We start from the raw sequence: 15,349 nt of genomic DNA on the forward strand, positions 1-15,349 counted from the left end.
ATTATCAGTCTTTAAAACAATTTAGCATGAAGTTTAAAGTAGCAAATAGTGCATAAGGAATTAACTTTGAGAGTGTCAAACATAAAAATTAATTGAGCCAAATAGAGAGTAGACAATATTGTGCCTTGCAGGTATATTTAATGCAGATGTGCATATTATGATGATTAGCTGTACAATTAAGTCTTCTACTGATCACCACAGTAACCTGCATCACAATCAAGAAATTAACACACATACCAGCTGCAGTCAAAAGGAAAGAAATCCTGTATATGAAGGTTTCCAATGTATATTGTAAAAAACCTTCCCTTGAAGATCCTTGCAAAAGTCCCTGGTATACACGTTAAATTGATGCAACAAAACTGCTGATAAAATTATGGTTTAATCTCCTTGCAGCAAAAAGGTCAAGTAGCATGAATAAAGCTCAAGCCTGCAAATTACTTACTACACTAATAGGTTACTCTTCAGACAATTTTCACCACAAATTTGTCCATAGGCTGCAAGTGTTTTTCTAATGCAAATGTAATTTATGAAAAAGAAAAAGGGTAGGCCACCAACTGAAAGAAAACATTTATTGAATCAAAGTCAATACTTTCCTTTTAATATCTACAAGCCAACACTGAACTGACTTTATTCAAGAATGAACACAATGTACAAAAAAAGTATGTTTGTTATAAAAATATGTCAATTATTTTTTCCTGGCTATTGAGCTGAAAACATTCTGACAAGTGCAAGATAGGTTTGGCAAGCAAATTTAAGCCGCTATTACCAATCACAAAGTTCAAATAATTTTGTAATCGTGTAATATTTAAGACTCATTGATAAAGTGGCATTGGAAATGTTGACCCCTAAAGGAAAATATATCACTGCACCGCCATGTGTTTATGCACCCAGGCAATTGAACATGTTGATCTTCTGTCATCATGAATCAGTACCTTTATCAGTGAAGACTATCCAACCTAATTCGAACTATTCAACCAGATAATTGACACCTACGGCTGGAGTACAACGTAGGGAAGGCAAACTATCCCCATAGCCCTCTGTTTTGTCTGTTTGTGAACTGAGAGAGGAGTAGATAGGGTCACACATGTTTAAATCAACCTGACAGCTGTTGCAATGTGAAATCAGAGAAAGGATGTACAAAGAATGAAGAATCATTTATGACAGCAATCTGTATTTATGAACACGTGTGTGCTTCCATATAAAAGTGGATCCAACTGGGCACAGTCATGCCTTATTTGTTTGGATGGGTTTTTTTCCCATAAAAATTTAACTCAACCAGGACTCAAATCATTGACTTCTCTCAAACCACCAAGGAGGAAAAAAAGGGACCATTTACAGAGATAATCTGAAAACAGTGCAATATTAAAATACAGTTTCACAACGTGTGAAAGAAACATGCTTTGGAACCTGAGCAAAAGGCGTTTTACTGACTTAGTAAAAAGTCACCCTGTATGTTGTTTTCATTGGCATCTGTTCTGCCAGATTAGTATGTTGCTCTTAGCAACTTTCATGGCCCCTAAATATTTAGTACACAGAAACTGCCAACTACTTAGAGCGGTCTACTAAACTTTTCAGCTAATATTGCAGGCAGTCTGACATGCTGCTACTGGAAATGACCATACAGCCTAAAATTAAGAAAAATTGTAGAAAGAAAACGAAGCAGCCAAACATGATGCTTTTCTTTCTTAAATATACTAAAGCGCTTCCACAACACTTAGATACGGTACTACACTGGCTTACAGTCTCAAGATCAGCTCTTTCAAAATAAATATACTGAACATTTACAACAAATGCCTCATGAATGCAAGCTCTCTCTTTATTATTTCAAGACCAGTTGGATAAAAACAAAAACTAAAATAAAGACATAACTCTGAAGCAGATAAGTTACAAGTCCTTTTTCAGAAACAGGCATGACTTGGTGCCACAGCAAAATTTTTCACCAGTCTGCAGAGTAAGCATTTTTTTTTTTTTTTTTCTAGCACCAAGCGGGCCACCATACAAAGCAACCTCACAAAGCATGCGGTCATCTACTCTGCTGATTTTGTATGAAATAATCATTTGTGCTTGCAGGTCCCAGACCTTTGAAAAATGGGTGTGAATAGTAGATGATTGAAGACATTAATAGAAACTCACTCATTTCTAAATTACTTGAGTGGAGAGGAGATTTAAAGACTAAAAAGGAACAGAATGTTGAACATTAGTATTTGTGTGGGATGAGGGAAGCTAAGGTTGGTGCTTTAATTTGCCTTAAAACAAAAAGCTAAAAACAATCCTAAACAGCTCTATATCCATGCTACTGGTAGAGGCCAGTGTGTGCATGCCACTGAAAGGCACGGTTGGACCAACTTGATAAATGGCATCATCAGAGCAGAACAGCAACTTTTCACTGGAATAATCACAAAGGGTGAACAATGAGCCATCACTTCTCTCATCATGAGCACAGAAAGCAGTCACCAAGGCAAAAGAGGGGACACAGGAAAGAAGATACAGGAACTCACATAAACCTGAAAGACAGAAAACACACGCTAAACTCAATTTTGTACATTCTGAGTGATCATTCTCCTACAGTAACATTGCTATTCATTGATTTAACACTACACATATTATGCTTAAATGAATGAAACTGTTACAAAAATGATACCCTCATCATATCATAAAATTCTTCTGAAATTTGCTATACAACTACCTTTACTTAATAGGATCTTAGGTATAAAACACACTTATGGACAGACTGATGCAGTCAGGTCAATCTCATGTTCGTTGTATAATAAAAATTAACATGCTTACATGATACTGAAATTTTTACTCAGAAATGCATTTTAAAATATGGCATCCTAAGACACAGCTATTTACTGGCAGCTAATTATGAAGTAGTATGATTGCTCTTTCTACTACTCTACAGTGCCTAAAAGGCAGAGTGCAATACTTACTGGAAAGGTTTCCCCAAGGTTATCCTGCCTTTGTATCTACAAGCTGCATCTGAACACTTGCAGACATGCCACCTCCATAGCCTCCCTTGGACTGCATTTGGTTCTGAATTGAGCTGACCTGGAGACAGAAGGGAAAGGGTGGCAGAGGAAACAAGAAAGGCAGTTGGTGAGCCGTGGTGTTGTCTTGCTTTCCGACGTAATTTCTTGTATAGATTTAGTTTTCAAGTGTTCTTTTACCATTAAAGCTACATTACTTTTGCATGAAGGCACGCGCAGCGTAGGCTCGCTAGAATTTTCACTTCTTGCAGGCAGCTCAGCAGGAGAGATGGAAGAATTGGTGCCGAAGCGCAAGTTTTTCCGCTCTCCCAAAGAAAACAGGCTGATTCAGGTTTTCACTGACCCACTTGATTACTCAAAACAGATTAATCAAATCTCTTACTGGTATCCAACTCCACTCCATCTGACAAGCTATAATTTATCTTGTTATATGGAAAATGTTTTTTGGCAAGTATGATAAACCAGAGAAGTTGATTACATAAAAAATATAATAGACAACTTATAAAATATCTGTGTAGTAATTGTGCTGAATGGCTAAATTAAGATAATAAAAAAATGACTTTATAAATCAAAAAGGCTTTTGGAAGGTTTTTTTATTTATGCATTTACGTAACAGCATACACTGTTTTCCTTAATTGCTATTATTCCTTTCAATGGCAGGGCATTTATTGTTTAAGTCATACACAATCTGTCAACTTCCCTGGAAACAGCTTATTTGAAGGTATTTTTAGCCTGATGCAAATAAATACATAAAGAACACCCCCCCACACCCCCCACAGACGTGCATATCCCTCTGTGGCTTTCATTGCCTTTATCAACAAAAAGGAAGGGAATCCATAGTTCTTTCCTGCTTGCGTTGCATAAGTCAAAATAATAATCCCTAATTGCCCACAGGAATACAGCTCCAACCTTAAAGGTTTGGCCTTTTTCCCTCTGCACCCCAGAGCTATATAGCAAGTACACAGTGAGCACAAAATAACATATTTCTTCAAGGCTACAGCTTCTGAACTTGAACTTGCAGCAAAGTCTATGCCTGCAGGGCACCACTTGCAATTATGACATGTATGCTCCTTCATAGAGACCTCAAAACACCACGAGAAAGCTGTATTGAAACATCGCTAGAGAAACATTTCCAAGTAGCTCGCGAGGTATTTTGCCTGTCTACAAAGACAAAAAAAGAATATTCTTTTCCACAGCAAAGCAAAATACATGCACACACACAAAATGAATCAGCACAACTCTTACACACTGCTTCACAAACCAATGTGAAAAAAAAGAGCCTGTTTTAGAAGCTTTGTTTTCAGCAGTGTGGCATATTGCAGTGCTGTGCGAAAGATCTGGTTTTTATCTATTTAAGCAGCACAATTAAAACTATTTTCTGCCTTGGTGCTTTGCTCAAATAAGTGATACAGGTGCAGCAAAGCAATATTATATGCACTTTTTTCTTCAGGCAAAAGTGTTCAGAGCCAATACTCTAGTGGATCTGACATCAGAGACTACAAACTCAGCAAGGAAGTGTGGAGAAACGCAATCCCGTTCATGGGGTGGTGTTTAAGAAGTTTCACATTTCACAAGCTGGTCATCTTCACTAAGCATTTTCTGTTGCTCATTGGAACAAAAGGAGTTTGAATTTAATCTCATTTTTTTTTTTCCTCAGAAAATAATTAATCTACATGTAAATGTATTCACAAGAGTGACTTGAGGATGGCATTAGTTTAACTCGAATGAACCCTGCCTCTAGTGAAAAAGAGCTTGAAAAACATCTCCAAGCCATGTCACCTTCCAGCCTGAGAACTTGCCCACATGACTAAAATTTTAGAGAACAGCAAATCAACACAAATTACAAGGCTAACATTTAAATTTTTACGAGTAATTCTTCTAAAGGTTAGAATAATTTTTCTGGTACTTGAGTCACACATATGGATGTTTGTGTTAGTGGGTAAGGAAGTACCAATCTAAAATGCAGAAGTTGTTGTACCTAAAGCAAAGAGAATGCAGCAAATTAAACTTGATCACATTAACAGTTCCGTGGCTACTTTGTACATGAAAATTTATATAGGAGACATACAATGTTAAAACCACTGAGCAAAAAGCAGGTCTAACAATTGTAGGCTTATAAGGTGGTATTCTTTCTGAGGCATCCTCCTTTTGAGGCAGTCTGAGCTACAAGAACAAGCACCATGAAATGCATTTTTTTTTTCTTTCCCAAAGATGCCATTGCCTGCCTTTGATAATAAAACACAGCAAGGCTCTTCTCTCTTAAGTCTAACTTAGATAGGATGAGGATTTCAAGATTTGGGAAGGGAAGAGGATTTTACCAATTAAAGATCATACAATCTGTTGTGCTGCTTATCTATCCCATTAATTTCTTTCAGTCCCTTCCTTTTAGAATTAGGAAATAGCACAGATGGTCCTTGAGAAAGAAAACAAGGGAAAACTAAGAAAAGGACGGAATTCATGAAATCAAAGGCTAAACTGAGAAATATGAAGCAGAAGAAAGTGAGAGATTTCACCTTGGAATATAAAGGTAAAATAAGAAAGAAAGCAATGGGAATGAGGAAGAAACAGTGCACAGAGGGCTCATACTGTCTAAGTACACTTTTGACAAAGGAGCAAGGCACTCTACAGAGAGGGCAAACAAAAAAGCAAAATATTTCAGTCGTCAGAAAACTACTATACTCAGAATCATAAGGATATATAATGAAGAACAATGCCGATGAAAAAAGGCACAGAGCATATAGTGGATGAATAACCAAATTTATATGGGAAAATCTAATGAAACTGCGGGAGGTTCTGTGAAGACATGCAGAAGAGAGAATACACAAGCAGGTTCTCAAAGGAGTACAATGTCCATACTATAACAGAAATTAAGCAACAGAAAAACATGAAACGTAGAGGTTAACACTGTAATCTTGGAATTTACACTGTGAAGAATGAACAAGGACACAGGATTCAATATTAGCACAGTAAGTCACCACAGAAGAGGCAGGAAAATATGCAGTGTGAAAAAGTAGAGTTTTGAGCTTCTGAAGAGAGAGAGGAAAAAAAGGATTGCTTTTTGCATACAGATTCTCTCTATCTGAGATCAGAAAGATCACCCTGGCCACTGATAAAGCACATTATCCATATGAAAAACAAGTTAGGGAAGGAGCCAGTTATGAGCAGTCAAAATGAAAAAGTCTACCTAGGGAGACAATAATCATTACCTACTATTTGGAGATGAATTGGGTATTACACAAGACAAAGGTGAGGGCAAGGTGGGGAAGGTCTGAGGTGAAAAAGCAAAGCTTCAGGCTGTCACCACAAACCCCACATGATGCAGCTCAGCTGTGAGAATGAGGAAGGTTCACACAGGAGGGACAGCAAACATTTAAAAAGCCAAAAGCCACGCTTTTAAAAAAAATAAAACTGCTCACTTTCTTATTTTATTGTTTCAAATTATAATAGCTTTAAGTATTAATAGAATATATTGCTTTAAATAAGCAATTAGATTTAAGTGAATTCTATCAAGTTGATGCTGTGTTTGTCCATTTAGCTTGCTTATAGATGTTTTAGTACAAATCACTTCCAATCTATTATGTTGTTTCTGGGACAATGTAGTATAGTGTTTGTCCTGTCAAATTTTCTCTCTTTGTCCTTCCCCAATACGTACCAAGTTACAAAAGTTTTCGTCTCATCTCAATATGCTGTAAACTATTTGAAACTACAAGTGACCTCGCTTGCCTACATTAAAACCATGTTTTTCTTTTAGAGCTCTGCTCTCTATTCTGACACCTCTGACAGAAGTTTTTTCTTTGTCAAGAAGTATTTTTCATCATTTTAATTTCAAAACATTTTTTTCCTTTAAAGAGGATTATTAAGGTCAAGAAGTATTTTCCATCATTATCGACACACAATCCTTTTCTAGATCGCGTATTACTGACCTTATAAACAGATTTCACATAAATATGGAGCTGTACAAAAAAAATCTATTCTCATAAGGTGATTGTCAGTATCTATCTTAGCTTCTGTTCTTCACTTTCAGAGAGCCTGAAATATTTATCATTTCTAAATCTACAGGAAGCCACAAAACCTTGCCTGTGACATTGATGCTTGCTCTGGAAGTAATTCACACTGCAAATAGGGCTACAGAATATAGAAAAACCTCAACAAGGACAGCCAAAAATATTTGCAGGCACCATAAACCAAGGTAAGTTATAGTTTGAAATGAATTATATTTAAAATAGCTTAAAGCATTTAAAGTAAGAAATCTAGTCAATTATAAGACAATTAAAGTTTTCTCTAAAACACTCTAGTGTATTTTCAAATATACCTCTATTCTAGTTCATACGTGACATCAGAATGAATTTTTAAAAGTATTCTGAACATAACCTGTGTAGAATTTTAGAACAATTTATACATCAACTTCTATGTACTGTCAGTAAATATAGGAATTTAAAAAAATGATACTCCATAATCTTGAATGCAAGTGTTTAGGGCTTCGAAATAAGATGCTAGCAGGTTATTCCTTAGTTTTATAGAGATACTTTCTTATAGTTGAAAGACTCATTGCATCAGATAAAATATACATATACAGTGTTCCTCTATTCTTTCTAAGATTAAATATTCTTCACTGCTCATGCATACCGAATTCATTCCACTGAATAGGTCTCCTGATCCTACATGAGCTGTGTGAACAAAGTTCATCGGCTCCCCAATCATGCTTCGGTCAATCCGCCGTCGTCTTTTCTGAAAGGAAGGTAAAGAAACCATCTAACTGAGAGTCATTGAAAAGGCAAAAACGATCTGTGTCATAAATGTAAAAGTTAGCTGTCCATAGGATATTTCATACACAGTAAGCTATTTTCAGAGTCAGAGTCCAAATTCCCACATTAGCCAAGACACTGGTAATAACGTCCTTTGTTTTTACTCGGAGGATCTATAGCACATCATTAGACCAGCACTGATACCACTCCTAACATGTAGGTGAACAAAACATTTGTAAATAAGTTTACTATATTCCATGGTTTATTAAGCAATATTTGCAATGTTTCATACAGTGACTTCTGCCTATATTTGTATTTAAATCATGATGAAACAGATGAAATTTGAGGTTTAGTCATTCAAAACAAGAATTAAAGATCAAAGAGCATTAGTATAGTCTATGAAACTGCTAACTTACAGAATTTCTGATTTGCATGTGATGGAAACTTATGTCACTATTTGTAATATACTTCATGGTGATGTTCAGAACAGTGCATTGACTTTGATGAGAGTTAGTCACAGACATATCTTTACTGAACCCCATGTACACAGCTTCCAGTCTGTGTGGTTGCAGAGTGTGAGCTGAAGGGGTGCAGTACGATAGTAAGGCAGGATGACAGATTAGGGACCCCAGTTTGTGTGCCATGAAACTGAAGGCAAGAATGCTTAAACTCTGCCTCCCCTTTCTCAGAGTCACAGCTTAATTTTTTATTAATGTAATAACATACAAATAAAAAATTTGAGGCAGTGAGGACATCCTCTAATTACAGCTGCTTTAGTTGCCTGCCTCCAGCTAAGCATTGCATCTAAAGGAATAAAACAAGAAAACCCTATCCTCATTTCTTAGGCCAGAGCCAGGGAGCTTAAACAGAGCATGCCATGCAGTGTGCAGTCGCCATGTGCCTGTATCCTGTATCTGAAAAAAAACAATAGCCATGAAGCATTTTATGAGTATCTCAATTTGAGGTACGTCATACAAAATACAGTGTATTTAATAGTTAAGAAACTACTTGAGGCCAATTAAAAACTTTCCATCATTTTTTCCCATAATTTCCATGTCCACCGAGTCTCATTTTTAAAGGGATCTCCATTTCTAAACTACAAGATCATAAAACCACCCAGAGTTGAGACACAGAAGTACATGCCTCACAAGTGGGATAGCTGCTACTGAAACACAGCTACAGATTAAACCTTTATGAATCAGAGCCCACAACTATGAGAATACATCATGATGTTTAGCCAGCAAATACCAAACACATTTAATGTTTTCCTGGACCTTGTCCCTATTACTAAAAACAGATTTCAGTAGGTTTCAGTACCTTACAGTGTCATATTAATAGCTGGTGTGAGGAGAAATCCATAAAACGCTCCCATAGAAGTTGCAAAACAAAATGACCCAATCTATGTCAAACCTAATAGTGAATTCTCTACTCCCAACAAATTTGACAAGATCAACAAAATAAAATAATCATAGCTATAAAAACGTCTTCATTTTGTTTGAGGCTTTCACAGAGAAAATGTTTACGGAAATTAACTGAAATGTCTTGATTACAGAAAACATCAGTAGAGTTCACAAACCCATAAATAGCCACAACAGAATCTACTACCATACCCCAACAATGCATTACTATTGCAATCTGGGTATTGAGCTCACTTATACATACAGCAAACAACTTCTTAAGTTATGCATGACATCAGCTAGTAAAGCATATGCGAAACCTGGGGGGAGAGAGGCCACACCAGGTTTATGCTTCCCCTGGAGAACTGCTCATCTGACATGGTCAGGACAAGCAGCATCTCCAACAGGTGTGATGATTATTTTAAATGCACATTGCTGTATTTACACAATACAGTACTGTAATATTCTGTGACTCCAACACAGAAAGAAGCTCTAGGGAGCTGTATGAAACACACTGCTCCAATTAAAACACTTAAAATTGTTTCAGGTCCGCAGTAGTTGCCCCTGTCCCCCTTTTAAAGCCAGAGTCAGATTCATTTATATATCTAAACAACACATCCATGATTTCTTGGTTTTAGTAGAGTTTTGAAATGCAGGGTTTTGATGCAGAGAAAATTTAGACATTCTTGAAGTTTTTGGATTTTTTTTTTTTTTTTTTTGCAAGCAATCAAACTCTTTCTTCGGGCAACCCAACTTATTCCCCTCCTTTACTTGTTGCTAAGATCACTGGCATGCCAGTAACAGAATCGGAGTGCTGGATCTTGTGAAGGACTGTAAATGATTCTTCACTAATCATCAGCTATTCAATCAGTAACCACTAGTTAAAGTGAATCGCCATCAAATCCTGTCTCTTATCTTAAGGGAGTTTCTTATCAGAGCCCATCAGCCAGTTAAACTCTGACATGTGCCCACTGATGTGATCTCCTTGAAGCAATGGAACAGTGTTTAAATGTGGTCTTAACATAGCAGAGCAAAGTAGTTCACTCTGAAAGCAAATCAAATGTTTTTTTGCTGCAGCAGCACTCAGTTTTCATGTACATTAGTGTTTTAGCTTGGATCCTGAACATACTTTCGAAGCAACTTTGCCAGTCCCTGTTTACCATGCTTCGATTTTACTTTCAGGGTAATCTTGGAGTGTACAAATTACACTTCTTTTGGGTGAAGCTGAACTGGAAGACTAGCTGATGCACTCCCATTGCTAATGGACATTGAGTCCAGAGGACCAGGTGAGCCAGTCTCTATACCACAAAAGACAAGTAATGCACATCATGGTTCCCCAACACTAACTGTTCTGCTCTACTACACGGCTACTCCTACTAGGATGTGCCATTTCTGTAGACACAGACTTAGCCAGAAACAAAATAACCAAGTAGTACAGATGAAGGGACAATGGGGAGCGCTGTAAAAAGTCACATCTTTTTGAGGAATATAACACAGGAGACAGGAATAGGGGAGCGTGCCTGGAAAGGTTACAAAGCTTTTACAGAGGGCACCATAAACATTAGCTTTGCCAGGATTTCATTGTGAAATTGTATTTTCTGAGGCCCTGTATCCGTAAGAATACATGCAATACCATTGTTCTATAACCAATAAGAATTAATACACAGACTAATTCTTCAGCAAATTTAGTATATTTAATTTGAAAGAAGCTGAGACGCAGCACATTCATCTCGTAAGAAATGTACAATTATGTTAATTTCCTTCTGTGTATCACTTGTGTCTTTCCATCCTTGTTCCTAATCCAAGTCATGTGTCTGAGCTGACAGAGCCCAGCGAAAATTAATTCCTGCTAGCCTTCACCCAAGCCCCAAACTCCACTTGATAACGTATCATAAATAATTAGCCTTAGAATATATATACACCACTAACCATTGTAATGAGATCTGACTATAAAGGTGATCTATATAACAACTCCATGTTTTTTATGCTAGTGCAAAGAACTTCAACATACATGCACCTGAGTATTTGTATCATCTAAAGGTTTGGTTTAAAGCTATTTCTGATGGAACACGTACATCCCAACTCTGGCAGCCTAACTGCAATGAGACCTTATGTCCTGTATCGGTGTTTTTTGTGGATGTTTTCTTCGCAGGGGGGAAGTAGAAGAAAGCACACATTATGATTAGCTAAATTGTCTGTGATCTTTATTGCTAGTTTGGATAAAGTCACTGAAACATTTGGAATCAATAGGCAAAAAAATTTTGAAGTCTGAATTGAAGTATTTTATTTTTTTTTTACCCCTTTGCCTTGGCCCCAGCACTTTGCCCTTTTCTAAGAGGGGAAGGGGTGGCAAGGAGCACAACAGAGGTAAGATGAGAGGAAAAGACCTGTAAAGGGATCCTGGAAATAGAACATGAAATGTCATAATTTAATGGCTTTACTCAGTTTGCTCACTTGACAAAAATCTGCAGAATCAGGATTGCAAAGTACACACCAGGTAGTCTTTACACCACGAAAATAATCTTTAAACAGAACAGAAGAGATGCAGGTAGGATATTACAAGTTTGAGAGGAATGGAAGCAGTGTGAGGACCTATCTCAGAAGCTTTGCTTTGAACATATACCAGGTGCAATGAAACTGGATCACATTTCAGTTACCATAGTAATGAAGTAAAGAACTGATGTCTCTTCTATTCTTAATCTGTGAGTGATGCTTTGCACCCACACAGGGTAGCATCTCTTTTGAATTACAAGATCAGAATTCAGAAAGCCACCACCAATTGTATCACAAAAATTATTTTAAACTTGCAAGTTTCTTAGAAGTTTCAATAAACAGTTTTAAACTTATGTTTAAAAAAATTAAACTAATTATACCATGTTTTCAACCTGCCCATCAGCAAAACCACGAGCATTTTACTGAAACTCTTTTTTCATAGTTCAAAAAACTACTTATTGCAAGAAATTAAAAATTCTAATTTGTTTCCTCAAGCAAATAATTGCCCCTGATGGGTCCAGAGGCATGTAAAATTTCCTTTTTATTCCTCTCCATTTTTTGGCTTGCAGAGGAGAAGTGATCTTTCTTTAATATCTCCAAATTTTCTCCAGAGGCTAGGCTGCACTTCTGTAGCTCAAGCCACTTCATAGTGGTGGCAGGAGTTCTGAATTAGACAAGTTCTCTGCCTGTATATATACATATAAAAACAGTCCTGGAAATTTTTCTCCCTTGCATGGTTATGAATCCCTCTCTGCTCTCCATGACAGACCCTCTCAGAAAAAGACAAGACATGCAGAGTAACATCAAGGTCTCAAATATATAAAAAAATATTTGACTGATGTCACTCAGATCCTAACAGGCTGATAATTAATTTTCTGGAAGCTGCTGACAGTAGATGTTGCAAGTAAAGTCCAACAATATCATACAAAGGTACCAACCTACATATGCTGAGGAACAAAAGCAAACTCTTCTGTTTAACTGGCAGAAAAGCATGTTCTGCTAAACTTACACCAGATTTTTTGAGATAGCTGCTACATATGTATTTCAAATCCAAGTCTGAGTGAAATACAAATGACACAACACTGTGAAGGACCCTGCAACACAAAAGCCTGTGTGTATTTGACCTGCAGAAGGCTCCATTTCAGCCCCAGTCAGCCCTCAAATGGAAGTGGTTTTGTGGGTGCAGGTGAGGAACTTGCTTTCTAAACATAAAGTGATAATGTGGTGGGAAATGAAGAAATTCAGAGGGGATGATAAGTTACTGCCATATCGTGAACACGTTGAGTTCTGAAAACAACGCTTATTTATTGAAATTCCCACATCTGGCATTTTTCTTCTACCACCTACCATTTAATTTATCTCCACTTTACACACAAGAAAAACTGCCAACTCTTTTTCCCACACAGCAATGCTCTTTACCCAGCTGTATGTTGTCCTGGCTTTTTGTATCTTAGGATCTCAGTCAAGTAAATGGTAAGAAATCAAGCAACAGAATACCTGTGGCCCTCAGTGCAAGCCTACTAGAGGGAACAAACAGAGCACATCTACACTAGCAACAAATTTGTAGAGGGGCAGACTGGAACTTTGCATCTCACATTAAAAGTAACAAATTTTGGTATTTAAGCCACAGTAGTAAATATTTGTTTTGATCATTCTTTTCTAAAACTAACACAGATATAGTTGTTTTTCTATTGAGGAGAACATTTTATTATTATTTATTAATAGCATCAAGCTACCATAAGCAAGGATAACACTTCCTTACCGCTAACTTTGTAACATTTAACAAAATGTTACAAGTGTAATTTTTCATGACTGTTTCCATACATATGTATATTTATATAGTTTTGTCTTATTTTATACGCAGTAAAAATACATTGCACATTATATTTATGTATTGTATAACAATATATATTAATATATTGCATTTCAAGGCATTTTCTGTCACTGCATATTTATGTGTTCAAAAAAATGTAGGGCACAGTAAACTAAATTAGAAAGGAAATAGCACGCTGCTCTGATCTATCTAGGCTAATTTTGTACAACATGTTTTCAACCAGATCCAAATCAATATGAATTTATCCATTTATAAAATGGCAAGTGATGCACCTTCCTTTTTTTGACACAGTTCTTTTTGTCTTTCATTCTAACTATCTCTAGAAGAGGAACTTTGGTTCACATTTGTCATCATTTCTCCTTATTCCACTAGACTGTGTCTATTATTTTTTATGACATGCTAATTTGGCTTCTCTGTTATCTCAATACTAAATTTGTAAGCTTGCCATAAAGACTCACATGCAGAAAATTGAAGAAGTGACATTTATTGAGGCATAATCCCTGTGCTTTATAGTCTCTCCTTCTGAATAAAATAACGAAAAATATATTTTTTATTTTAACTTCAGAACAACACCTTGATATACAATCAGGGAAAACCAAAACAAAACACCATGCTTTGGCACCCCAGCTGATGAAGAGTAAAAGCATCAACTTCCCGAGATTCATTTTCTAGTCTTGTATCAGTCTGTCAGGGATTGAGCCCCGTAGGCAACTAGGCACCACGCAGCCGTTCACTCACTCCTTCCCCTCTCAGGAATGGGAAGGAGAAAATGAAGCAAAATGGATCGGGAATCCAGATAAGGACAGGGAGGAGTGGCTTACCCATTATGGTCACAGGCAAAAGACAGACTTGTTAGGGGAAGGAAAAAAAGAACGTTACTTTATTTCAAACACTAACAAAAACAGCTCTTAACAGACCAGGTGGGGCAGTGGGAAGTGCCACCACATCCAGAAAACACCTTCCCCCACCCCTCCCTTCTTCCTGGGCTCAGCTCTGCTCCCCCAGTGGTGCAGGGGGCAGGGGATGGGGGTCACAGACAGTTTGCTGCTCCTTTCTTCTTGCGAGGTGGGGTGAACGCTGCATATTCCCCCCCTGTTCCACATGGCTCTGCTCTCACTGGAGACAGTCTTCCATGAGCCTTCCCCACCATGAGTCCTCCCCACGGGCTGCAGCTGTTCCCATGCTGCTCTGGCGTGGGTCACCCCTGCGTGTAGCAGTCCTCCCAGTGCCAAACTACAACAGTGGGGGCTGCTTCTCCCCTCAAAGTCCCAGCCTCCTTTAGGCGCAGAAGCCTGTCCTGATGCAGGCTCTTCCACATGCTTCAGGTGAGTATCTGCTTCACCAATGACCTCCATGGGTGGCAGAGGGGGGTGGCTCTGCCATCTTACCTCAGGATACAGGGGTCTCTGCTCCAGTGCACCTCCGCACTTTCCTGTGTTCGCACAGGCATCCTTCTTGTAATTCTTCCTCACAAATTCCAACCCCCTCTCAGGTTATCCTTCTTAAACACATTATCACAGGGGCACAGCCAACATTGCTAACTGGCTTGGCCTTGGCCAGAGGTGAGTCTGACTTGGAGGACCTTCAGGAGAGCTTCAAGAAGCTCCTAACAGGGGCCACTGCCTTCGCCTCTCCCCTGCTAGCAAAAACTCTGCCACAGAAACCCAGCACAGTCTCTTCTCTAATTTCAGACTATTAAAAAAAAAAAATCTTTAAAATTCTTTAAAAGGAGTGCAGATTGTGTAAATCAAGGTATTCATAATATTCCACATTAGAGCGAGCTATCGCAGCAGCATTTGAGGCTTCGGTGGGCCCCATTCACCTGCCAGGATTGTCTTCATCAAGTCAGCAGTGGTTACTGCTAGCTTGCAGGTTCAGTAACCTAGCTAAGAC

At 37.8% G+C, this 15,349-nt stretch overlaps 1 protein-coding gene across 5 annotated transcripts in view; it reads right to left on the reverse strand.

Moving 5' to 3' along the window:
• Positions 1-555: 555 nt before the first annotated feature.
• CDC42SE2 (CDC42 small effector 2) overlaps positions 556-15,349 on the reverse strand; it is an 86,453-nt gene continuing 71,659 nt past the window's right edge. For all 5 annotated transcript variants that reach the window (XM_042787654.1, XM_042787650.1, XM_042787652.1 and 2 more), the window contains 3 exons: positions 7,614-7,715; positions 2,931-3,048; positions 556-2,504 (listed from right to left, as the gene is read on the reverse strand). In XM_042787654.1, coding sequence (XP_042643588.1) covers positions 2,950-3,048; positions 7,614-7,715 — 201 coding nt within the window. In that variant the 3' untranslated portion in view covers positions 556-2,504; positions 2,931-2,949. The remainder of the gene's footprint in view (positions 2,505-2,930; positions 3,049-7,613; positions 7,716-15,349) is intronic.

This window comes from Tyto alba, unplaced genomic scaffold, assembly GCF_018691265.1.
Source record: "Tyto alba isolate M040663 unplaced genomic scaffold, T.alba_DEE_v4.0 Super-Scaffold_13, whole genome shotgun sequence".
Taxonomy (NCBI): domain Eukaryota; kingdom Metazoa; phylum Chordata; class Aves; order Strigiformes; family Tytonidae; genus Tyto; species Tyto alba.